Source organism: Mus caroli, chromosome 3, assembly GCF_900094665.2.
Source record: "Mus caroli chromosome 3, CAROLI_EIJ_v1.1, whole genome shotgun sequence".
Classification (NCBI taxonomy): Eukaryota; Metazoa; Chordata; class Mammalia; order Rodentia; family Muridae; genus Mus; species Mus caroli.
This window is the reverse complement of record NC_034572.1, coordinates 82,327,664-82,354,829: the sequence shown is the minus strand read 5'-3', so window position 1 is coordinate 82,354,829 and position 27,166 is coordinate 82,327,664. Positions and strand designations below refer to the sequence as shown.

Genomic DNA, 27,166 nt, shown 5'->3' with positions numbered 1-27,166 from the left:
CCTGAGTCAGCACTTCCTGAAGTCAAATGTGCGCCGCCCGCTCAGGGTTGCACCTGGTGCGAGAGACTGAGTTCTGCTTATAAACTGTGCTTTTTAAGCTGGCCAATCGCGGGGAAATGGAGACACGAGATCTGTGTGTTAGGGAACAGAGAGCAGAGGCAGCCCTGCTGCCGAGTGTGCTTGCCTGCGTGCCTTGGCTACACCCCTCCCGAACAAGTAAAACTCACCGCCTTACTGAAAGGCTTTGGATTGTGGGGTCATTTTCTTGTGACCTCCAAACCCATTTCTTACACATATATACGTAAAAGTGCTCTACAGAGTGAGTTCCAGGACAGCCAGGGCTACACAGAGAAACCCTGTCTCGAAAAACAAAACAAAACAAACAAACAAACAAAAATACAATAAGTCTGATGAAAAAAATAATATTATATCCCATGGAGAGAAGAGCTCGCTATTTACATGCGTTCCCAAGCCTCTCTGTGCATGTGACACGCTGATGTCCCGTGTGGCACTATTGGGTGCGCTTCTCTCCAGAGCTCACAGAAGACTGTTTTCCCACATCAGTGTAATCATCCAAAGACTGACTTGTAACATTGTTGCCTAAGAACTCGCTGTAGGCATGCACCAAGCCTTATTTAAACATGCTTTAAAAGACTCTAGGTTTTAGTTTTTGTGCATGGGTGTTTTGCCTGCCTGCATGTAGGCACATGCAGTGCTCAGGGAAGTCAGAAGAGAGCATCAGATCCCCTGAGCTGGAGTTACAGGTTTGTCAGCAGCCACGTGATACCGGTGCTGGGAACCAAACCCAGATCCTTTGAAAAAGCAGCCAGTGCTCTTAACTGCTGAACCGTCATCTCTCCAGCCCCTTTATTTAAATCCTACATGTTCACTTTATTTCTGAGTCTTTGATATTATAAACATTACATTGAAGACTCTCGAGTATCAGTTGAGTCTTCCATTCAAAGAACTTTCTAGAAAGATATTTAGTAGGTTAAAGCCATAAACCGTTGAGGGCTTCCCAGCGATGTTGTTTCCAGAAAGATGGTCCTAAACTCCCTGTATGCTCTAGTGTGAGACACAATCCCACCCCCACCATCAACAGGAAGACCTTAACAGCAACAAGTGAAAGCTTCACACTGTTCAAGTTGCGGCAAACTCACAGTTAACAGCTGACTCGCTGCATTTCATGTTGGTGACTTCGCTGTGTGCCTTCTATGTTGTGCCTGTCTTCAGCTATGAAGTGGACTGTGGCTGATCTCCAGGACTGCTTTGGACAATGAGATATTTCTCTCTTGTCACATTTGTTGCAAATATCTTTCTTAAATAACATTTGCTTTTAAATAGATTTTTTTTGAGACATGTATCCCAGGCTGATCTTAAATTCATTCTTGAGCCTCCTATCTCCATCTCCCTAGCTCTGGGATAACAGAGAAGGTCCACCATATCTAGCTTATTACATATAATAATTATTAATTAATTAACATGTATGCTTATAATATAAATAAATAAAATAATAATATATATTGTGTGTATGGGTATTTTGCCTGTCTGTGCACCATTGGTATGCCTAATGCTTGTAGAAGTCAGAAGAAGGTGTCAGATACCTTGGAACCTGAGTAACAAATGGCTCTGAGCCACCATGCAAGTGCTAGAAATTGAACTCAGGTCCTCTGCAAGAGCAGCCAGTGCTCTTAATCACTAATCCATCTTTCCAGCCCTGGTTTATATATTTTAAAGGACAGAAATCTACACTTGTATTTATGATGTAATCAAATATGCCTGCTTCCTTTCACAGCTCTTCTCTTCTGAGATGTTCTGCCTAACATTTCTCTTCACCCCTGGATTGATTAAATATTCACTTTGATTTCTGGCTCCTGTTTGTATTTCTTCCCTCACATCTATCCGACTCTTTAATCTACCTGGAATTTATTTTGCTGGCTGTTGAGAGGTGGCGTGTCAATTTGATATTTCATCCAAGCTTCCAATTTCCCCATGAACGTTTATTGAGTAATCTATTGCTTCCTAATTGGTTTTCTTTCTCCATGACTGGGTTTCCACACTAGACTCTATCTCAGGGTTTTCCATTGCATTTCATCGATCTGTCATTACTGGGTTCTTTAGTAATGGGTAATGCCTGAGGGACTTAATTATTCTTTGTTTTATAATACATTTTAATATCCATAGGGAAAGCTCCCTCCTGGGCTTCTCTTGTATGAGCCAAGCTGCTCTCGATTATTGATTAAAATGCCCTATGAATCACTCATTATTTTCCCTTAAAATTTCTAATTTTGTTTTCCAATACAGCAGAAATTGTTTAAATTTATTAAACTTGTCAACTTTCAGATTTATAAATCCCATTTTAAAAATTTATTAGTTCCCGTTTCTCCACTGTAAATTTAGTCTGCTCTCCATCTAAGGTTTGTTTCATCCTTCTAATAAACATAATTTCTTTTCCTTCTTCTTTCTTTCTTGGCTTTCGAGACAGGATCTTGGTATAAAGCCCTGGTACTCAATATGTAACCCATGTTGGCCTAAAACTAAAGATAATCCTCCTGCCTCAGATTCCTGACACATATACATAGACATGTGCCACAGTATCTGGCTTCCTTCTTCACTTTAAAAAAAAATATGTATTTATTTTTATTTTATCTGTAGGGGTGTTTTGCCTGCATGTACATCAGTACACTACATCTGTGCAGGACACACAGAGGCCACAAGAGGGAGTCAGATCCCCCAGAACTGGAATTAAGGGTGGTTATGAGCTGCCATGTAGGTGCTGGGATTTGAATCTGGGTCCTCTAGAAGAGCAGTCAGTGCTCTTAACTACGGCACAATCTTTCCACTGTTTTTTACTTTTTAATAATGAAAACTTTGAGAGTACTTTTCATCTGAGTACATCTTTGGTCAGGTCATTAGTCTTGAGATAGTTCTCCATCAAAACTTTTAGTATTTCAGTTGTTCTTTCTTATTTTAAAAGTGTGTGTGTGTGTGTGTGTGTGTGTGTGTGTGTGTGTGTGTGTGTGTGCTGGGGTGCATGTGTGTATACCTGGAGCTTTCCATTAGGGCTAGTTTGGCTATCCAGCTTGCTGGGAGATCCTCTGTCTCTGAGCAATGAGATTACACACCCACCTGGCTTTTATGTGGGTTCTGGGGACCAAAGCCTGGTCCTCCACGTCCATGACAAGGACTTTACCACCAAGCCCTCTCTCCAGCCCCTAGATATTCAATTTTACCTTTTCTGGACAAAAGTTTACCCTATGTTATGGTATTTTTGTTGATTTTATTTTATTTTATTTTATTTTATTTCATATGCATGGGTGTTTTACCTGCATGCATGTCTGTGTATCACTGGTGGGTCTAGTGCCTACAGAAGCCAGAAGAGGGGCTCAGATATCCTGGAACAGGAGTGCTGGGAATTGAACCCTGGTCCTCTGAAAGAGCAGCCAGTGTTTTTACTTACTTGATCAGCCATCTCTACACCCCTTCCCATCTGAAATGTTAAATGATTCTTTTGAACCACAAAATAATTTGTGCTATGAAACCAGCCTGTCTCCATTGCCCTCTGCTTTGAATTTATGTAACTCTCCACTCTTACTTTCTTCTGGGTCCCTTCTGCTTTAGGTTCCTCTTTTAAAATTAGCATAAAAACAACTTCTGCTTTGAAATCTCATCAAAGCAAAGGACACTGTCCTTTAATTGAGGAGGTAACTCAACTGATGTTGATCATTATACCGTTTAGATGTAGTTTTCTGTCACTTGGATTTTGTGTTTGGGTTTTGTCTTTCCGTTTCCCCATCTGAGTCCCTGTTTCTTCTGCCGTAGCTTGGTAGATCTGTTGTTTGGGAAATGCATGTTGCTTCAGCTCGTCAGGCCTCAGCTTCACCCTATGTAGAATGGGGTGTAACAGCCCCCAAGCCTCAGACAGATGAGATGCCATTTGGGGTTGAACAACTCCTAGGTGATGCTACTGTTACCCTTATTGTATGTTTTTTAAGTCCTACTTGTGGGAGTTGGAGAGGTGGCTCGGTGGTTAAGAGCACCAGCAGTTCTTCTGGGAAACCAGGTTTGATTTCCAGCACCTAATTGTCTATGACTCTAGTTCCAGGGGGTATTTGACACCCTCTTCTGGCCTCCGTGGATACTGCACATCGGTGGTGCACAGACACATGCCGGCAAATACCCACATGCAAAATAAAAATAAATAAATAAATAAATCCTGTTTTAAATCCTAACTTGAGGTAAACTTAAGGTTTAAACTATGATCCCAACTATATTTTTCTAATTACTGAATTTGAATGTTAAGGATTAAAATGTTCTACATCAGATGATGAATTAAACCCTTCAAGCCCTCTCCTTTTAAATGTTTAATCTAAATATTTGTAATCCCCTAACTATTGTTGAATTATTGTTTTTGTTTCACATACCTACTCTGTAGAATCTACTTTTCCTTTGACATTAAAATTTGGTTTGGCGATCATGCATAGCTCTGTCTATCTCTCTGGCTTTTACATCAGTCTATTACTAAGATCTTTTTAAATTTTTATTTTTATCTTGTGTGCATTGGTGTTTTGCCTGCATATATTTCTGAGTGAGTGTGTTGGATCCCTGAAACTGGAATTATAGGCACGTGTGAGCTGCTATGTGGTTGGTGGGATTTGAATCCAGGTCCTCTGGAAGAGCAACCAGTGCTCTGAACCACCGAGCTGCCTCTCCAGTCCCCCATTATTAAGATCTTAATAGTGAGTCTTGTTGTTTTGTTCGAATGGCAGAGGGGGTCACAGACCCCCTCTTGAAAGATGCTGTCAAGATGTCAAGATGTCTTGCTTGACCTTTCCGAGTCTACCAACTCCTTGCCTATCTGTCAGCCATTCTGGAAAAGTTTTTTCATGTATATCTTTGACTATAGTTTTGTCCAAACTTCAACTTCATGGCCTCTGTCTGTGCTAACCACCTTCCACTCATCTCTCAGATTCTGAAACAACTTTTAAGATATTTGTTCATTCATTCATTCATTCATTCATTCATTTATATTTCTGGAGGAAGGCAGGCGCACGGCCATGGAGGTCAGAGGACACCTGCACGAGCTGGTTCTCATGCCACCACATGGGTTCCGGAGCTCTAACTCCCATGAGCACTCTCTCTGGCCCTCTGGGGAAGCTTCCCAGTTGGCCTTCCACTTTCTACATTTGAAGAAAGTCATCATCACGAATGGGGATTTTCTTTTTCACAAAGCCAGGTTGGACTTTCCGGTGCTTTGAGCATGTACAGGTGTGTTTTCATTCCTTGACTGCTGTCTTCTTCGTAACAGAGACTGCTACTTTCTTGCACTTCAAGGCATATCTTGTCTTTCAAGGCTGCTTTGGGTACCCCATAATTCATGTTCTTTTGCATCTTCGGGTAATTTTTCTATTCCTTACTGAGGAGCAGGACCACCCTGACTGGTTTCTGGTAAAAACCAACTTCTCGCTTCCCCCAGCTAATGGTGGGACTAGAGGTGAGCCCTGCACCCCTCCCCGCCCAACGCATGGAATCCCTCCTGATTCATCATCCAGTTGCCTCAACCAGACATTTACAAACATTTAAAAGCACAGACTTCTAACAGTAAAATAATTTTCATTATATACCACCCTGCGTGTGTGTGTGTGTGTGTTGAACACCTGTATATTAAATACAGGCTTAACTCAAATTATCTTAGATAAAATAGCTATGTCTAGAAGTGCTTACCATTTTCTCAGAGTTCTCACTTATCTTTGTGCAAGGTCCACAGTGGGGTGTGTGCCTCACTGAAGGCCCCACCACCACAGTCCACAGTGGAGTGTGTGCTTCATCAAAGGCCCCACCACCACCACCACAGTCTCAAGCCCCATTCTTAAGCTCTTTTTGGCTAAGCTCTGTTCAGCTCAGCATGGGGGCTTCCTTGGTGAGCCTCATCCTGGAGACAAGCTCCAAACTGCTTTCCTCCAGTCACGCTCATTGCCCTCTCAAGTTACACCCATTGCCCATTGCCCATTGCCCATTGCCCATTGCCCATTGCCCGTTGCCCGTTGCCCGTTGCCCAATGGCGTAGGCCCTTTGTTCCTCTCTGCTCCTGCCTCAGAGCTTCACCAATCACCAACAGAGAACAAGAATGTAGGTTGGAGCTGGGATTTGGTGCCTTATGCCTTTAATTCCAGCACTTGGGAGGCTGAGGCAGGTGGATCTCTCTGAGTTAGAAGCTAGCCTGGTCTACAGAGTGAATTCCAGGATAATCAGGACTACACAGAGAAAGCCTGCCTTGAAAAACAAAAGCCAACCAACCAACCAGGTAAACAAACAAACGAACAAAAAACAATAACAGAAAAGAATATAGTTTGATCCTTCTTTCTCCTCTTGCTCTTCCTCCTTCTCTCCCTCCTCCTCCTCCTAATCTTCATCCACAGTTCTGAGAATCAACCCAAGGTCTCTTCCACTAGAGTCAAATATTCTCCCCTGAGCTGTAACCCCAACCCCACAATGGCCTGGTTCTCTCCGGCTCTACAGGCAAGATCTTTACATTTAAATTCTTCATTAAAATGCCTGTGTAAAAAATTAAAATTCACACAGTCAAAACCAAACACCTGCTGACAAGGCCTGAGCCCCTGAGGCAGACAGCCTGTGTACAGACTGTGGAGCCCTGGAGGGTTGTGGGGAGGGAAGAATCCAAAAGGGCCAGGCCAGTCAAGAAGATGGAGAGAGTTTACTTGCAAAGCAAGACTCAGGCCGTGTTTGTCAAAGCTGTGGAGGCCTTTCTGCTTCTTCCAAGGAGATAAATACACGCAAGTAGGCGGCTAGAATATTGTTCAGCGTGTGCAGGGAAAGCCGACTTCCCTGGCCTGGCGCACTGGGACCTGGGGCCTCCACTGTTCCCCTTCGACTGCTGCTTGGCATTTGACAGTGTTTAATGAGGAGGTTCCTGGGGTGGCCCTGGGAGGCCTGTGGGAGGTGGGCACGCAGCCAAGAGAATCCTGGAGAATGCTGAGCGCTGCAACTGTCAGGCTCCGGAGGCAGTGATGTAATGCATCTCTGGGGTCCCAGCAAAACAAGCCGCCAATGTTGCTACTGCCCTCCTGGCAACCAGGTGTTGCTCTCCCAACACAGGGCTCCTCTGCGCCATTATTAACTCCCGTCTGTCCTTGGCAGGAGGAGATGTAAAAACATTTATTGTCCCATAAAAACCAACCCCACATAGGAGAAATGACTTCTGAAACACATCTTGCTAAAGAGGATTTCCATAGCAACTTCAGAAGTGTGTGTATACAGCTAGAGATGAGTCCAGCTGAGGGAGGCCACCCGGGCCGTATGCAAATCAGGGCAACAGCAGACAGGACAGGTTCTAGAACCTGTCATGGTGCATAATGCCATTGACAAGCCACCTTCACTAACACCAGAGTTGGCAGAGCCATCATTGGATCAAACTGAGAGAGCTCAAGGCCATCTTTTCCGTATACTCCTCCCACCCTGGCCCAACCCTCCAGTCCCCCAATGCAAACCATGTCTCAGTGTCCCAGCCAGTCATGCTTAGGATGTGGCCTTGGAAAGCACAGGGTCACCGACAGATCTAAAAGAAACTCGCTGGCCATTCCAAGAGAAGAGCTTTGTCTGATTACCCGAGTTCTGTACATGTTTCCCAGTCCAGGTCAGACTCTGAGCAAGAGTCAAAGACTGTGAGATCTGGAGACAGAAACTTAGGGGGTGGGGATGCTCTCAGAATCAGCACAGGAAGTGGGACACAGGCTAGGTGTGGGAATAGAAACCTCAGGTGACTCCTTAGGGACCCCTAGAGTCTGATGACCCTAGACAGTTATCCTTTAGGGCAGTGGTTCTCAGCCTTCCTAATGCTGAGACCTTTTAATAGAGCTTCTCATGTTGTGGTGACCCAACCACAAAATTAGTCCGTTGCTGCTTCATAATTGTAATTTTACTAATGTTATGAATTATAATGTAAATATCTGACATGCAGATGGTCTTAGGCAGACCTCTGAAAGTGTCATTCAAACCCCATAAGGTGAGAACCACTGCTCTAGGAGGTAAAGGGGTCTTTAAATTCTACTTTATACCCTATCAGTGGGTCCCTGCCACCCCCGAGTAACAGGCATGGCCGTGAGTCAGGCAGCTCCCTTGAGAGGTGGCGTTTCACAGCCAGCGCAATACCAAGTGGAAGCGATTGGTGTTCGAATCAACACAGGGCAGAGTGGGTGAACTCTCTCCACTGTAAATACACATACACACACAAACGTGCATGCACACCCACACATGTACACAGGTGCATACACACAGGAACAAACAAACACTCATGAGCACACACATGAAGACTTCACTGAGCATAAAGTCAGCCCTGGAAACGGCATGACAAAGCGATCGAGGACACAGACATCTGAGAAGACCAAAGGACAAGCCTGGCATTTTTGTGTCACCACAGTAACCCTCAGACCTCAGAGTGGGGATGTGTCTAGGGCAGTCTAGAGCACAATTTCCTGTCCCTGCAGGATCCAGCCTGGGTTGACAAGGTAAATTTGAAGTTTAGAATTGAACTCATGCTTACGCCCTGACTGTGCACTTAGGAGCCCTGAGACCTCAAACCACGCTTTCTCCAGCAGCCATCCCTAAGGTGAAGACAGACTGGCTTCCTTGAGTCTGCCGCTGGGTTAGGCTGGGATAGCATGAAGCATGAGATACAAAGCCAGCACAGCGTGAAAAGCAGTAGCAGGACGTGTTCCTGTGCTCAGCACCACATATGCCTAAGCCACATCTGAGCCTGGGATCACAAAGTCTGTTCCCTAGAGGGCAGACTATGGGAGGCTCTGGCTTGCTTGGTTTCCTAATGTTCAGCTGACGCTCAGAAGCCATGTTTGCAATGAGAGTAACTGTGGGGGCTTCTGTGACAGCACAGGCAAACCTAGTTTAACAAGGGCTAGTCTTGTCTAACCTGGGCTAATGGAGACTAACACAGCCTACTGCAGCCTAATGCAAACTAACTTCATCTAACCAGACAAGTCCAGCCTGAACTTGGGAGCTTTGAAGGGAGTTCAATGTCAACTAAGATCCAAAGACTTCTGAAAACAAGGTCCTTCAAAATGTGGCTATTCTTCAGAAATGAATAAATAAGTCACCACACTTGTGACAGTTTTAATAAATAATAAAACTCACTTGTAGGTACCTGGTTGTATGTTTAGCCAGCCTATTCATCTGAAATACATGCCAGACAAGTATTCATGAAATATATGTATTTCAAAAGAAAAACCTCAAGTGTCCCAAAGGGCTATACAAATGGAATCACCACTGTTGGAAACGCTGGCTTCTGATGATTAGAAAGGAAAACAGGATGAGTATCAGTGGGCATTTGGTAGCAGTCTGTCTATCCTGGTTATTTAAAAAAGGCAGCCACAAAGATCCTGAGTTACCCGGGGATTACACAATGTGTGGCAAGGTACAGTTTGTAAGGATTGCTTTGCTTGGCTCTAACAATGAATCCTATAAAGCAGGAATTATTATCCTTCAGTCATCATTGAATCCCAGAAAGGCAGAGTGACTGGTATTCCTCAGCAGAGAGTCCCAGGAGGCAGCCAGCGTGGTAGTGCACACCTGCCATCCCAGCATAGTGAGGCAGGAAATAGGACCGAGGGGTTACAAGTTCTACCCTGTCTCAAATAACCAGCAAGATGGTTCCGTGAGGAGTTGTGGGTAGGAAGCAGAGCACCATTTCTCTGTCATAGGAAAGGTTTGTGAAGAGCTGTTTGGTAAGGATCCCTGCTTGGAAAAGAAACTTAGCTGCTGAGCTATGGTGGGGCGCTAGGTGGTGTAGCTTAGGACTCTCTGTTCCCCAGTATGTCATTCACAGCTTGGTTCTCAGAGGCTGCTCCTCTCATATAAGGACCATGTTCTGGGCAGAACAATGCCTCTGTCTGAAATCAGAAAGCCATACCTACTGGCTGAATATCCCAAAGCCAGTGGGAAATCTCATTCGTGGCTCCCATGTGCTAACTATTCAGCCAACTGTCTGCTAGAATTCTCTGCCTTGTTTTATCTCAGCTCAGAGATGGGCATGTGGGGGATCTGACAGTCAAATCGCAAGTGCTGATGCACTAAGGGCAGCTACCAGGACCTGTGTAAGCAGCATGGATTTTCCTCAGTGCCTTCCCACACCAAAGCGCTCTACCTCAGGACCATGGATTTATTCTAATTCAGATGACACTCAATTTGAAACCACGGCTTCTCAGGCAGACGCTACACAGGAAATCTGATTAGAACGAGACACAGTCAGCTTGAAAAGGACAGGTGTCACCAACAGAGCCTGAGGGGTACAGCAGAGTGGTTGTATCATCCTAATGGGGAGCCACAAGGGTGGGTGTTCTGAGAGCCGTCAGGTCATGGCAGAGCCCTGGGCCTCTAGGAGACCACAGTCTCTCCATCCACTCCCATCTGCAGACCTCTGAATCACTGCCCAGCCCCCTAAAGCCTCAGTCTGTCTCACCAGCATAGTGATTCTCCAACTTTAAAGTGCACATGAATCAAAGCAAGACACTGCTAAAAAGGCCACTGCTGCTTCAGTAACTCTGGGGTTAAGCTCTGTACTCTAACAAGTCTCCCGGTGATGCTGATGCTGTCAATCAGTGGACCAAACCTAGGCATATCACTAGAGGTGTATGATTAAAAATAAAAGATCTGTGGGCAAAAATAATTATATGAGGAAATTTGAACTAAGTAAAAACAAATAGGCTTCATCACTACAGGGCTTTTCCAAGCCCTATAAATATTTGCAAGCATCATTAATCTCTAAGAGGAGAATATTCAAAACCTTGTCAATCAATAAATACTGTGGTTAAGGATGTAACCAGGGTGCTAAAGAGATGACCCAATGGTTAAGAGGGCTGATTGTTCTTCCAAAGGTCTGGAGTTCAATTCCCAGCAACCACATGGTGGCTCACAACCATCTATAATGGAATCTGATGGCCTCTTCTGGTGTGTCTGAAGAGGACAGTGTACTCATATACATTAAATAAATGAATAAATAATAAATATTTTAAAGGGGGAGGTGTGACACTTTGGTCTAAAAGAAGAAACAAAGTTAGTTATATATGTTTTTCCCAGCTTACCTGGGCTCCAATGTTCCAATATTCTACACCAGCTCTGCCCTCCTCTTCTTGTTCTCATTTTCTCCTTTGAGGAATCTGAGACCATTCCAGCCTCCTCCATCAGACCTTAGACCTGGACATCCCTGATCCTCGTCCCTCCCCCATCCCACGCTAAGGGTCTCCCTGAAATACCTTTCACAGACTCTCACAGTCCAGGCAGCGATGATCCACAGAGAGATGCTGAACACCAGCAGCACCGTGCCAGGGCAGATGGTCATGAGCGTCTTCATGACGAATCGGGTGTTGAAGTTGATCTTGTTGAGGGCCCCGATGCTTCGGGAGGAGGCATCAGTGAAGAGTTTGCTATGAAGCAGCATGACCCGGGCGATCAGGTACAGGCGCAGGAACATGGGGATGGACAGAATAATGTCCACGTCAGCCTCTGCCCGAGATGGGGTATAGGAGAAGGCCAGGCGTGCAGTCCAGAAGAACTTGTACTCTCCAGGGATGGGGTGGATGGCGCACACCAGCATCTCCAAGCTGATGTAGAGGATACGCTCGTAGGTCATGGCTATCCGCCAGTCATCTGCACCATTGTCGATCACAAAGAGCTGGAGGAGCAAAGAGCACATTAGTGTGGCCAGGACAGGTGAGCAGGAGTGTCACACAAGAGGCAAGGGTGGGGGTGCTGGGGATCCGAGAGCCTGACCACCTCAGGGGCAGGCTAGGAGCCTACCTGTGTGAGAGCCCCAGCGGAGTCAGAAGACCCGCTTGGATCCAGATGGAGGTCTTAGCTAAGACACCCACTCTCTGAACCTCACTTCCCTCCTCTGGAAGTTGCTTCCTACAATATGTTTGTCTGTGACAAGGTCTCACTCTGTAACCAGCTAGCCTCAAACTCATGGAAATCCACCTGCCTCAGCCTTTCCAGTTCTGGGATTGCAAGAACAGGCCATCATGACAAGTTGGATAAGAAATAATACATATGGTCCTCACCTTGGCTGAAGCCTGCTACTACTAAAACCCAGGAGAGGACTGGGGTATAGCAGAGCATGTACAAGACACTGGGTTTAACCCCCAGCAATACACACACACGTGCACAGGCACACACACACACACACACACACACACACACACATCATACATACATACATACCCAGGCCCCATACACAAATACACACGCATATGTACATACACACATATACTATAACACACACACACACATTCACATCATACATACATACCCAGGCCCCATACACAAATACACACATAGACATAACACACACACACACTGAGCTTCAAAACTGATGAGTCTTTAGAGCTTGTTTTGTTTTGAGACAGGGTTTCACTATGTCGTCCTGGCAGGCCTGTGTTTTGTAGACTAGACTCGCCTTGAACTCACAGAGGTCTACTTGCTTCTCCTCCTAAGTGCTGGGGTAAAAGGTATGCACAGCTGCCTACTGTTACTTAGAGTCTCCTAAATGCCAGGCTGGTGTTTTTGCCACTGAGCCACATCTGCAGCACAGTCAGGGTCAGAGTCTTTTGAACGCCCATGTCCTGACGGGCCAGCCTTGGGATGGGAGCAAGGAGGAGAAAGACTGCCGACCCCACCCTCCCTAGCAGCTGACCATCAGTGGCAAATGCTTTCATCAACTGTGCTACACAAAGACGCCTCTGCCAAGCCCAAGGACCAAGTTTGGAGACTTCTACATAGCTGACCACATGGAGGCACCTGGGAGGTAATACCCGCACATGCTCCCTGGGAGCTTCATACCCTTCCCGAACTCCTGCCCTTGGAGCCCACTCTAGGCTGCTGCTCACCAGGACTCTCTGAAACACCCCAAAGAATAACTGTGCAAATGTTTCCCTGAACTGTGCACCCGATTCTATCAGGTGACTCAAATCCAAGGCCCAGGTCATGGGAGCCCAGACTCACAGCTCAGTCAGTCCCATGTGGACTTTTGAAGTGGGACAGAGCTGAAGGACCAGGCCGGTAGCCAGTAGCATTTAATGTAGCTTCAAGTAGAGTGTTAAAGCTGGGTTAAACTGCAGAACACCCTTTTGTTGTTCTTGTTTGGCATGTGGACCAAACTCCCACAAATCAGAGTTGGATGGCTCAGCAATTGAGGACAATGACTGTTCTTCCAGAGGACCCAGGGTCAAACCCCAGCACCCACATGCCATCTCACAACCATCTACAATTCCAAGATCTGACACCTCCACACATACATGCATGCAGGCAAAACACCAGTGCACATAAAGTGACAATAAATACATTAGTAGCACTCCCCCAAATCCAATGAGCAGAGGGAATGAGGAGAGCATGAGGAGGGCGCTGGGTCCATCTCTTTCTGCTCTCCACTGCCAAGTCCCTTCCAGCATGAAGGATCCAGCCTCCATGTGTTACTCTGTGCTAAGGAGGATTAAGAGTGCTTTTGTATTTAAAGGAGAAACAAAAGCAAGCAAACCCCACACCTCTGAGTCTCAGCAGGCCTGGCATGGTGGAGAGGGGTCAGGTTCCTGACCCCAGCTCAGAAGGGGCAGCAAGTGTCTACAGGCCACACTGCACTCTTGGGTAATGCATGGAGCATTCATTGCATGGCTCCTGAGCCTACTGTTAGCCAGGTCTGGCTGGAACCTTGGGTGAGTGACTGAACCTCTCTGCCTCTCCATCCTCTTGCCTGGGGACGAGCCATCTGCCGCAGAGGCTACAACGGGTGCACTGCATCTATCATATGCAATAGTATATCTGACCTTCAACAAACCCGCCATGCACCCATTGCACTATTAGCAACCATGAGCAAAGCAGTAACTATTAGCTATTGTTAATATTAGCTATGCCTTCTTTTTAGCTGTATCTTGTTCTTTCCATACAATGAGGGCCGGGTTCGGTTGTGTCCATTTCTTTCTAACCCCAGTCTTCCTCAGAGCCCCGAATCCTGAGGCCATGTCATGAGGATGCACTCCAGCAGACATTCCCTGGGTGTCTACTACTTTGTGCATACTCAGCTGAGATTCACATCTTGAGGAAGGCCCAGGCTTTGTCCCTGTGGAAGCCCTACTATGGGATCCCACTGTGTTCTGTTCAGGAACTCCACTTTGGCCTTTCAACAAGCTTGGTCTTCTCTGTTGACAGCAACTCTGTCCCAAGCAACTGGGGCCTGCGTAAGGTTGGAGCTATAGCCAGGACAATGGTGGTGTCCACTATACCCTCTACAGAGGCTGCTTGTATACATCCATCTCCCTGGATGCCATCTGCGGCCATGCACCCCATGTGCTCTACCCAGATCCCCAGGGAACTGCTGCCCTCCAGCATGGCTTCTTCTAGCCTTTAGGGAAGACGTAGGGTGGAGGTCTTGTGGCCTAACTTGGTTGGTGTTTGGGGGCAGTGAGCCTTGGAGGACAGGCATTCCCACTTGCACATCCTGAAGGGAGAGTGACCCCTGAATCTTGCCTGGGACCAGTTCTGAAAGGCCAGTGAAAAGTCAGGATGGGAGAGAAAGAAGCCAATGATATTGTAGAAGCTGGGGAAAGATGAGCTTAACCTCAAATCCAGCATTCACAGAGGAGAAAAGACAGCTGTGTGGGGAGTTGAGGGCTGGTCACAAATTACATGAACTAAGGCTCCTGCTTCTTCTGCCTGCAGTAGACTGCCTCTGCATCCTCCAAGGTCTGGACCCCACCCTTCTGCTTCGAAGGCAGTCACTGAGCATCCCCCCTAACCCCTTTCCACTGCCTTCCCATGAGCCCCTTCATCCAAGGAGAAGACTCATGCTGCCTGAGCCTGAGGCCTCCAAGAATAAAACCTAAGAGTCAAAGAGTCCCTGGCACACGAGATACAAATAGAAGGCAAACAGGTGAGTCACATGAGGTAGACAGTGTACGTGTGCCATGGAGGGCTGTGTGGAGATGGCCTTTCTTGCTTTTAGTGTCTGCCTGTGACATCTGTGTGCTATGGGATCAAGTTCCAGACATCCTAGCAGCCCACTGGGAGGCAAAAGGGGAGGCTGTGGGGTAGGCCAGACTCTAACCTCACTGAGCCTCAGCTTCCCCTCTTTCTGTCCTGAGACCATACAGGGCCATAACCAATGTGAAACTCAATGAAGTCATAAACCAGTGTTCAGCAAACATATTAGAGGCCTGCTGCCTGTAGGGAGAGGGTAAAGCAAAAACATCCAAGCAAGGCCCCTGGGTGAAGCTCAGTAGGGAAAGCAGAGGCCACCATGGGAATGCCTGGCTCAGGGGCCTCTCATCAGGAACCATCTGTGGACAGGGGAAGGTACCAGCCCAGCACCAGGGGAGACTTCTCAGGGCAGTGCAGCCTGGGCTTTCCCAGGCCCCGATCTGTCAATTAGAAAGACAGATCTATGGCCATTTCCAAGGTGTCTGTCTGCTCCTAACTGCTATCCAACAGCCCGAGTCATGGCAACATGACTCTCTGGCCAAACTCTTTAAATACAAAATTAAAGCCTTCCATCCAGTAATAAAGAAGCACATTCAGTTGCTATAGTAACTGGGTTCATGCAGTAGGAACTGAAGCAATGAGTAACGGATTCCTTTGATTGCTTGGAGGAGACTGAGCTGATATATCATCTAAACTGAAGGACGGGGTCTCCCCACTGAGCTACACAGCTCACCAGGAAAGAACTGGCCTGGGGTGCTGTCCCCACTGGCCTCTCAGTTTCTTGATGCAAGGAAGATGGGCGTAGTAAGTCAGAAGCTGGTGAGCTGGCTGGAGCCTCCCACAGCAGGTGTTAGACCTCAGAGTCTGCTCGGCTGTCTCCATGATGGGACACCTGCTCCTGGGCACTCCACTGACTCTTCTCTAGGTGGATCACGGAGATTGCTGCTGGGGCATTTACAAGCAGTGTGTACTTGGGGGAGGTTGTTTGGAGTAGAGGAACAAGGAGAACTATTTCAGGCTGCAGACGGAGAGTACCTACTAGACAGGCATCATGACAGGATTTGATGGCCCTGTAGAGTCGGGCATCTCCCAGAACATCCGAGGCTCTCAGACACAGGGCAGCCTTGTGCCTTCTGCCCCTGGAATCACAGCTCTGCAGTGTGACCCTGCTTCCTGCAGCTCACCCTGCAGCTCCTCTGCCTCCTGCTCATTCCTTGCCAATCACAAGTTTCAGTTATTTATTGGTCTTTTCTGCATTTCCGTCTGTCTTGTCACTTAGACCAACGGCTGTCAAAGTGGCTGCACATCAGAGCCACTTTGGAGGCCTGTTAAAATCCCCTTTGCCTTGCACAACAGGGGCTTAGCAGAAGAAAGGGGAGGGAGGGGAGAGAAGGAAGGGGGAAGGGAAAGAATAGCATCCCCCTGCCAAGGTCCATCCTCAGACCAAGACTGGATCGGTGGGAGGGGAGGGCTGATGTCTGAACCTGTGGGAGGTGGGGCAGGGAGGGGCTGACATTGGAGTGTTTGTACTTATTTTCTGATATAGCATCTGTTATCTAGCCCAGGCTGCCTCTGAACTTACAATCTCCCTGCCTCAGCCTCCTGGGTCCTGGGGTTGTTCTCTTTTTCTTCCTTTTCTCCTTCTTTCCCTTTCCCTTTCCCTTTCCCTTTCCCTTTCCCTTTCTCTTTTTCTTCTCTTCTCTTCTCTCTCTCTCTCTCTCTCTCTCTCTCTCTCTCTCTCTCTCTCTCTCTCTCTCTCTCTCTCCTCTGAGACAGGGTTTCTCTGTGTAGCCCTGGCTGTCCTGGAACTCACTCTGTAGACCAGGCTGGCCTCGAACTCAGAAATCCGCCTGCCTCTGCCTCCCAAGTGCTGGGATTAAAGGCATGCGCCACCACTGCCCAGCCTTGGATTGTTCTTACAGCTCCTGGATACCAAAGGATAACCAGGGCTGGGACCCAGTGATTTCAGTGGGAGCTTCTCTTTGATCTCTACTATTGCCAAAGCCTAAGCTCAATCTTAGCAAGTAGTAGATGTTTATTAAATGCTACCACTTATGTGACTTTGGGCAGCTAATCTTCCCTCTCTTGGGCAGTTTCCTCCTCTGAAGATAAAGATTTCATGATGGTCCCCAGAATGTACTGTCTTAGGTTTCGGTCTCTGTGATAAAACGCCAGGACCAGGAGCAGCCTGGAGAGAAAAGGGCTTATTTGGCTTACAGATTACCGACTATTATTACATTAGGAGGAGCCGAAGCAGGTGCTGACGCCGAGGCCATGGAGGAAGGAATGCTGCTTACTGGCTTCCTCCCAGGCTCCCTCAGCCTGCTTTTTGTTAGGACCACTGGCCCAGGGGTGGCCTCACCCACTCTGTCACATCAGTCATTTATCAAGGAATGGAAGCATTTCTACAACTGAGGCACCCTTTTCCCAGATGACTCTAGCTTATGTCAAGTTGGGGATGGGGGAACCTAACTGGCACATACATCCTGCTCTAAGGAGCCAGAATTTGGTGGCACTTTACTGCCAGCGCCTCCTACCTAGCGTGTGTTCTGTGAGCGCCGTAGAGCAGAACCCATACTGGCTCTCTTGGCTTACAGCATTGCTGGCACACTGTGGCATTAAGTCAGCTTCTGTTGAATGAGTGAGAACTCCTGCAGGAAATTCATCCCTAGGCCTATGGCTACCAAAGGGCCTAACAATACATCCTCCACCATGGAGGATGCTGCCCCCTTCCCAGAGGATGGCCCACTCTGCAACAAACTGCCCCAGGTGATCTCCGACATCAGAAAGTTCCAGAGCTAACCTGGAACAGGCAGCTAGTATTATTTTTCAAAGTGACATCTATTATTATATTTATTATGTTTGTTTGTTCGTTTGTGGAGATGCTGTCGTGCCTGTGTGGAGGGCCAGAGGACGATTTGCTAGACCTGGTTCTTCCATCCCACCATGAGTTCTGGGGGTTGAATGCAAGGCTTGGGGCTGAGCACCTTCGCCTGTTGAACATCTTACTGGTTCTGGAGTCAGGATCTCAAGTGGTGCTGGATCAGAGAGAACTGGGGGGGAATGGGCAAGGAACCAATCACCTTGTCTCCACAAAGAACCTGTCACCCTCGGGGCTTGATCTCAATGGCTCAGCCTGACTGCCTCTGGTGGGTTTTGGAAAGGCCCTGGGTGATACTGACAGGTGGCGAGAGCAGAGCTGCAGACAGCCCTGGAAGGGAGAGATATCAGAGACCCTGGGCAGACAAGGAAGTTCTCTCCTGGCCCTGCCTGGGCTTGGCCTCCAGCCCTGCTCCGTCCACTGACTCCTTGGGTAGGAAAAGAAACTCTGTCTCTAAATTGCTGAATCGCGCTGCCTCACACTGGAAAAGCTATTTTCCCCAAGGCGGGGGGGGGGGGGGAGTGTCAGTCTGCAGAAGGGACATGTGGCACCACAGCCAGTGGACTTCCCAAAATTCTACTCCTTCCTCGGATGGTGGGAGGTTGCTCGGGGTTGGAGCCTTCTACTGCCTCTCTTATTCCTGTGAGCGGGAGTTACAGCAATCCAGAGAGCTTCTGGAGGCTGGTTGACACAACAGAGTGATTCCTAATGTGCAGTAATTAGAGTCAAGCCAGAAGTAATTCAGTTCAACTCAGCTCAATTCAGTGAAACAACCAGCGAGAACCAACCAGCTTAGGCCATTGTAGGGACATAACACATGTCCCGGGTGCCAGTTTGCAGTCTCAAGTGGCTTTAGCATCAGAGAGGCACATGAGGACCCTCAAAGGAGAACTTGGGACTTCAGCACTGCTTGGAGACAAGTACCAGATGTCGATTACAGAAAATGTCCACAGAGCCACTTGCTACTGTGAGTATGACATTGCCTGTCCGTCCTGCAAGAGGCATAGCCTATAGTTCAACATCTTGAGTTTAACCTGACCGAGTGCCTTCCTTTGGGAAATGAGATGTTATAAAATTCGATGCATCTGACATTTAGAAGATCAGTTCTATGGGGCTAGCTGCAGATATATGGCCTCATTTTCTCTGTCACTCAACTTTGTCAGGGGGGGACAGCAAGGCCTTCCTAGACCAGCACATGACCAAGCTCTGCAGAGGACCACCACACTGAGCCCAGTTACACAGATGTACTCTTAAGCTATTGTCTTTCAGGGGCATTGCTATACAATACCGTCATCAACATACACTTATACTGACTGACGTGTGCCTATAGATATTAGGACAGCTAGGTGATTGGCCTTCCACACCTGACACTTCCCTTTTCAGCACTCCTGCAATGAGATCTAGAAAGAGCCCACAATACCTATTGACACTCTCTAACCCCTATAGTTATAGGGCTAGCCAGTCCAGGGGAGTGCGGGCCAAGATCATAGACATCCCTTCTTCTGCCACCTTATGGAAACTTCATCTCAGACACCAAGAAATAAAGTGTTAAAGAGTTATTTTTCTGAACTGTTTCGTTATTTTAAAGCGTTTTCTGGAAGTGTTTAAGGGAGTTCACTAGTGAGCAGAATTTATGGAGTGCCGGAACAGCTAGTCTCCTTAGCAGATCTAGGGAGTTACGTGATTAGCTGGCAGGGGCGAAGGGTATCCATTGTGAGTATCCTAACTCTGAGTAGCCACTGATGGTACCAAAGAAAATGATCTCAGAAAGCACAGGGTGTGCCAGCGAGCGTTGAGCTTGCCCCTGATGCCTGGTCTCCACAGGCTAAGCTCAGAGGAGCCCCTGGCCCCTCCAGCTCACTGGGGTGGGACTTACTTCCTCCACACAGAGTCTCTCAGAGAAGCTCTATCATCACTAGCTCGTGACAGCCAGCTCTGAAGGGCCATCTGGTCACCTCAGAACAGGTCAGTTCACCCAGACACCCTGGAGCCTCCTGTGAGACAGCTGCAGGCTGGGGAGTGGCTGCCCTGGCAAGGAAGCAGGCAAGGCCTTAACTGTCCTGTCTGTCCCAGTGTGTCTGAATTGTCTCATTAGATCAGTAGTTCCCTTCCATTTGAAAGACTTGGGCTCTTCTGCTCTTTATCTGAGCAAAATTGCCTCACAAAACGTTCTCAGCCATCAAGGGAGACAATGTGTAGACAGATTCCAGCCAAATGAAAAGCGTTCATTCTTACTCAACTATAAAGTTTTCTAAATTAAAGAGAGAAAAATGAAGAGACGGGGGAGGGGAACTTTTATGTTCCCTCTGTGGGAGAAAAACCCTCAGGGGATTTTTCCATCATTTTTAAAAAAAGCAGAAGAAGGGGCTATAGATATGGCTCAGCAGTTAAAAAAAAAGTATTGACTGTTCTTCCAGAGGACCTGGGTTCAATTTCCGACACCCACCTGACAGTTCACCACTGTCTGTAACTCCAGTTGCAGGGGATCCAAAATCCTCACACTGACATACATTCAGGCAAAAAACCAATGCACACAAAGTTAAAAATAAATGAATGATTTTTTTAATGTAGAAGATAACATTTCAGATTTTAAAAATCCAAATTTTCTTAAAATGTGTTATTAATATATAGCGTTTAGATAAATAAACATAAACTCCCTAAACTATATATTATGTATGTGCACCATCACGATGGGGTTACCATGGAAACAACATCAAAAAGTCCTGTGATCCCTAATTGGGTTTCCCTGAGGACAAAATCTGATTGTCGGTGATGAGATGAACTTCAGGTCTACAGCAGCCATGAACATAAAGTTTCCAGTAAGCAGAAGCCACATGGAGCTAGATGAGGAACGGGACAAAGAAAAATTAAAATTGAAAAGCAAAAGTTGGGCTAGGGAAATGGCTCAGAGGTTAAGAGTGCTGGCTGTTCTTCCAGAGGCCCCAGGTCCAGTTACCAGCACTCAGATGGCAAAGCTCCAAGGAATCCAACATCCTCACACAGAAAAACATGCAGACAAAACACCAATGCACGTGAAATTAAAATAACAAAATTTAAAAGAAAAGCAAAAAAACAACACCCCCCCAAAAAAAACAAACAAACAAAATTACAAAACCAAAATTACAAAACCAAAAACCCAAGTTGTTTGGCCTTGTCAGAAAAGCCATCATGCGGCAAAAGCAAGGCCGGAGCACAGTGAGTGCTGCTCTCCTGCCCTGCATCTTTCTAAGAAGAAATCTTCCCCACCTGAAACTAACTTCCTGCGGTTGGTGGCACTGGGCCATGTGTGATGTCCCATGGTGGCTTTGGGCCCAGCCAGACCAAGGTTCTCCTAAGTGCCCCTGAGAACTCTCTAGTCCATTGCTGTAGACATGAGAACCCTCTGGGACTTTGGCGTCTGAAGTTCACATGGGGCTAATGGAGGCCAGTGATGACCATAAATCATTGTGACCATTCCCAGTTCTTGGAGCATGAAAGTCAAGCTACAGCATGTGAGAAGGTTTTAGTCACACAGCAAGAGTCTATCCCTGAGCAGGGCCAATGGGGACAGAGCGCTCTGTCGCTGGTAAGTGTTTCTCAGTCCCCTGGCCCTCAGACTCCTCATCTGGAACACAAGGGTTGGATCCAGTTTGCAGCTTTCCCTTTCCTACTAATGAATTGGTTTTTTTTTTTTGTTTGTTTTGTTTTGTTTTGTTTTGTTTTTAATGTGAGGTCATTATGAGAACGAAACTCAGCTTTCTAGGCTAAAGGGTGGAGAACATTGTTCGGTGCCAACACACTCCCCTCCACCTACACAGATCTCTGTACGACCTCTGTGCCCCACCGGGTTAGCAGGGAAACCGTTGATTTCCCCTGACTGTGGTTAAAGACAAGGTTTGATGCTAGAACGAGAGGCCACGTTCAAAAGCTCCTGAATGCATGGCCTGAGAGATGCTCAGAGATGCTGACTCAGACTTGATTCCCAGCGCCCCTGTGGTGGCCCACAACCTTCTGAAGCTTCAGTTCCAAGTGATTCAGTGCCCTCTTCTGGCTTTCATGGGCATTACACCCACTTCCAGTATGGATGTACATGCTGGCAAAACAGCCAAATCCATTAAAAATTACAAAAAGAAAATGTTATGTTGCTGGATGCACAGGCATGGAGCTTTACTCTAAGGGCTCATGGGTCCACCCATCTATCCACCATGTTGGGTTCTGACTGTGGACTAAACTCCAAGAACCAGAAAACAAGTGGATAGGAAGCCTGGGCCACGGAACATGCGCCGTGGGGAAACAAGTAAACACGAACCATGGGATTCCCTACGTGATGCCTGCTGCGGTGAAAATAGACCGGAGAAGGAAATAGAGAAGTCTGGGAGCGGACAATGGGATCCTACCGGGCATCCAGGACAGCTCAGCCTATGGAGAGGAGGGAGGGAATGGAGACGACCTGGTGCCTGATAGGCGTGAACTCCGCAGAAACAGGAGACTGGCTCTGGAAGTTTCCAATAAGCCTCCCTCCCCGAGACTTCTGCAGTCACTGGGCTTTCTTCCTCAGGTAGGTTTGGAGTTTGTCCAGTTCTTTTCTTTTTTTTTTTTTTTTTTTTTTTTTTTTTTTTTTGGTTTTTTCGAGACAGGGTTTCTCTCTGTATAGCCCTGGCTGTCCTGGAACTCACTTTGTAGACCAGGCTGGCCTCGAACTCAGAAATCCGCCTGCCTCTGCCTCCCAAGTGCTGGGATTAAAGGCGTGCGACACCACGCCCGGCTGTCCAGTTCTTTTCAATGCAGTAAGGCCACAGCGACTCAGCCAGACTTGGTTACAGTGGCCACGCCCTAGATTTAGCAAGTGCCCCATTCCAGCCACCTTCCAGTGCCAAGTGTTCCCAAACAGAACCAAGCCACATAACGTCTCTCACTGGACCCTGCCAGTTGTCCTCCAGGGGGTTCTGGGTCAAGTTCAACCACTTAGCTCACTTGGAAAAAAGAGCTCTTCCCACCTGCTCTCAGCTGAACCTCGCTCCTCATCAGCAGCCACAGTGCACCCAGCACCACAGTCAGATGACAAGCTGGGTCCTGTGGGGTGTTAGCAACTACTGTGCAGCTCTCCTGCTTCTCCCGGGAGAGCACCCTGATGGACTGATCCATCTCTCCAGTTCCACTCATCTTCACACCTTTCTCAGGGTCTTCCCAGTACTGGTCCCCAGCTCACAGAGGCTGGGGAAGAATGGCCAGAAGTTAGCGGTGCCAGCCCCGCCCCCAATTCCAGGCTACCCCCTTCAATAGCAACAGTGCTCTCTCAATGCCATGCCCTATAAACTGCATTACAGAATCATCTCATTCAGTCCTGAACAGGGTTCCAAAAGTGTGGTTAGTCCCATTGTACAGATGGAAAATTGAGGCTCAGAAAATTGTGGGAACTTAATAATGGTCATATAGTTAAGGAAGGGCAGGTTTAGACTCTTTTAAAATCTACTCAGCTGTACCTCTATGTTCTTGACCACTGCAGCCCAGTCCAGGCTATGCTGGGGGGTTGGTGATCTGGCGTTTGCCTATCATGGACCAAGCTGGTGTGTGTTTCCAGTACTTTCCACCTTGATAGTGGCAGCTTCTGGCACCTGTGATGCCTGGGGTAAGTAGAATGGTTTTCCAAACAGGAGGTTTCTTAAGTTTTCATTTTGGCTTAACACAGGAAAGTATCTTTGGGAAGATGAGGATGGGGAGTGGGTTAACCATTTGAGCACCGGCCGCCAGGCCAGTAACCCAACCTATTTACTGTTTGGAGATTCTTCAGCCATGGCTTAAAGGGTGTTTTCAACAACTCGGGTCAAGAGGTTTGGAATCACTGAGCACCCTTGGGATCTGAGAGCTGGTGTGTCATGGGCCGACTAAAGGACTCTTTAACTCACTGTCCAGGACCAGCTGCGGAGGCCTTGGCTAGCAATGCCAGCACTGGGCAGCTACTTCAAGGCCATCCTGAATGACAGAGAGTATCCTGTCTCAGAAAAAACAAAAAGAAACCAGATGTGGGAGCAACACCTATGATTTCAGCCCTTGGGAGGTGGACACAAGAAGATCGAGAGTTCAAGGTCATCCTCAGCTATACTGGGAGTCCAAGGCCAGCTTGAACTACCCGAGAGCCTGCCCAAATTAAATAAAGGCACGAGGCAGTACAGGGTCAGCATAGGCCACATGAGACCCTGCGATAGATAGATAGATAGATAGATAGATAGATAGATAGATAGACAGACAGCAAGAGGCAGTAAGACAGCTCAGTGGGTGAAGATGCCTGTCTGATGGATGACCTAAATACAATCCCCAGAACCCACAGGGATGGAAGGGGAGAGCCAGCTGCTGGAAGTTGCTCTATGATTTCCATACATTCACTGTGGTATGTACATGGCCATATGTACACACACGTGAGTAGCTAAATAAATACATTTATATGTAATTCTTAAAAATTAAAAGTAAACAAACGAAAAAGGACTCTCTGAAGTACTAGCCCTCAGGGAGCACTCACTGCTCTCCGAGGGAGCACCTGGCCACTTGTTTACTCCATTTGCACAGTTCTGATGGAGTCATGGCTCTTTGTCTCTTTCTGGTTAACATGCAGTGACTGCGTGTTTATGGGGCACAGTATGTGATACTTTAATACATGTGTGTTGAGCCAATAGAGGGGCTTAGCTTCTTATCTCTACCAATTCTTTAAGATTTATTTATTTGTATATGGATGTTTTGACTGCTTGCATGCAGTCCAGAAGAGAGCATTGGATTCCCTGGGACTGCAGTTATAAACAGTTGTGAGCTGCCACGTGGATGCTGGGATTCAAACTCAGGACCGCTGGAAGAGTGACCAGTACTCTTACTGCTGAGCCATCTCCCCTGTCCCTCTGCCATTTCTTCACGCACCCCTATGTCTACAGCTTCATAGGATACACAACAGGTTATTGTGTACTCTGGTCACTCCGTTGTACTCTAGATCGCTTGAGTCTACTCTTGTCCTACAGAGTTTGGGGTGCAGTCGCTCATTCTTTCCTCGCAATGGCCCCACGAGAAGAGCATTGTTGGGTCTCTAGCCCACAGCTAAGCTGGGTCTCCCAAGACCTCAGGTTAGAGAGTTGGAGTCCACACCCTCATTAATAAACACCTGGTTTCAGCCACAACCCCACTCTCCAGCTTGCTCCCAAGCGAGCAGCTCCTGCTTGAACTAAGGATACCTGACGTGCTGCTGCCTGTCAGCCCCTGGCTGACACAGGGCTCTTGAAGACTGGTTTCCACGTGGCCAGGGCGCCAAGCACAAGCTCAGGAAAGTATGGGCTTTCCAGATGGATCTAGATGCAGTACGTTCTAACCTATGTCAATGTGAGTGAAAAGAAGAGAACATAACTCCAGCTCTCTAACTCTCCCGAAGCAAGAGAATAAAGACATGCCCAAAATAAAGACATCAAATAACATTCACTAAAGAGCTGCTTGTTTAACATTTTTTTTTTTTAAACCTGGAAAATGACCCGAATACACATCCGTAGGGAGCCAGTTAACCATGGTGCTCACACTATGGAACATTATGCAGCTGGTTAAAATGAAGCCGGTCTATACGTATTGACCTAGCAAAGGTTCACAATGTATTGCTAAGCAAACAAATGAAAATGACCATGCAGTGAGGCATAGTGTGAGTCCCCCTTTTAATATCGGCAGCACGCCGACAAGCATCTCTCCATATGTGTACACGGTGACCTGGTTTTCTGGTAAGTGTGAACAGATATGCACACAGGTGCGCAGACCACCTCTGGCTAATATCACATAGTTGACATCTTACATCTCTGGGGAGGTAAGAACAGGAATCGAGGGAACTATTGATTTTTTTTTTTTAACCTTTAATAGTTAGAACACACCTCTGCACTAAAACAAGCCAATATTGTTTCTGTAATTTTAAAAAGTTAATAAAATGGGGTGTTTTTTTTTTAGTAGAACTCTCCCGGGAAAAGCCGCTCCTGGAGCCTACTGGAGATATTTTTAAGCTTGGCCATTCTTGCAGGGAAATTGATCCTCCGAGTGTGCCCCTGCCCTGCTATTTTCTCTGCAGAGCTTCCAGCCTACCCCCACACTGCTGGACAATGCCTCTCCTGGGGGTCCCCAAAGTGTTCTGCTCCAAGGCAAGCTCCATGACTTCCTCTGGACTAAGCCACCCTGTGAAAAAGATTTCTTATGCATAAGAATTAAACAACGGTTCTTGTTCTCAGGCCGACCCCATTACAGGTCCTGAAAGCTACCACAGCGTGCTCAGCCTGCCCAGTACCATGGAAGCCGGCTCCCTATTCCAAAGGAGGTACTCTCCTCACTGCTGGGCTCATCAGCCACCTACCACCGCCCCTTCCCTCCTGTGGAGGGTCTGAAGAAAGCCACAGAGGCAAAAACCACCAAGGAGACAGAGTCCCTGGGCCTCTTGCAGGGTTCAAGTGACCCCCCTGCTGAGACAGGTTTAGCGCTGTCTCACAGAAGCCTGTGCTGGAAGCGAGGCTCAGGCTGGGGTGGCAGCGATGGTGACAAGGCAGAGGAGACAGTGCTGCTAGTTACCATCCAGCGCCCTGACCACTGCACTGATCACCACCACTGCCCTGGACCCACACGCCAGGGCTCCTGATCTATAACCCACATGAGGGTTCTGCCCCGCCCCATCTCACAGAGCTGGAAACCTGTGGGCCACGCCGCCTCATAAGCTTATGTCCAGATATCTAGTTACCCCAGAATTTCCTATCCAAAGAGCCAAGCCTGCCCCCGGGGCCACATGGTACTGAGATGTTCCCCATACCGGGGGCAGGGAGCCTGATGGAGCTTGGGCGTGACGACTGAAGCGATGTGAGGTGCTGCCATGTGAGGCTGACCTGTAAGCCCTGAAATATCAGGAATGGATCTGTCACAACTGCCTCTGACCATCTAAGAGGTAGATTACAGCAGCAGTAGAAGCCACAACCATATCTTCTAGATCCTTCCAAGGTCAGGCATATGGGGGTGATGCCTTCTCTTGGCCTGTCCTGCCTTCTTTTGCCCTCTGCACCAGCCCAGGGCTTGCAGACCGGCTCTGAGATCCCTGGTCTTTGGAGAAGCACAGGAACCAGGGGCCAGTGCTGGCTGTTTGAAGCACTTTCCCAGAATCCACTGGTCTCGTTCTGTGGTTCCCAAAGGGAAGCAGACTGGTCAGCATTGAGATGCAGCTTCACAGATGTACTTGGCCCTGGTGTGGTGTGACGGGGAATAGAGGGGCCATCCCTTCAAGCATCTGTGCTCCGATTTAATGATGTAGCAGCAGGCTCCAAA

The 27,166-nt window shown here is 47.5% G+C and overlaps 1 protein-coding gene across 2 annotated transcripts in view; it reads right to left on the bottom strand.

Annotated features, from left to right (window-relative positions):
- The window catches only part of Kcnn3 (potassium calcium-activated channel subfamily N member 3), a 159,788-nt gene that overhangs the window by 57,423 nt on the left and 75,199 nt on the right, over window positions 1-27,166 (bottom strand). For both annotated transcript variants that reach the window (XM_021158361.1, XM_029475592.1), the window contains exon 3: window positions 11,283-11,701. In XM_021158361.1, the coding sequence (XP_021014020.1) occupies window positions 11,283-11,701 (419 nt within the window). The remainder of the gene's footprint in view (window positions 1-11,282; window positions 11,702-27,166) is intronic.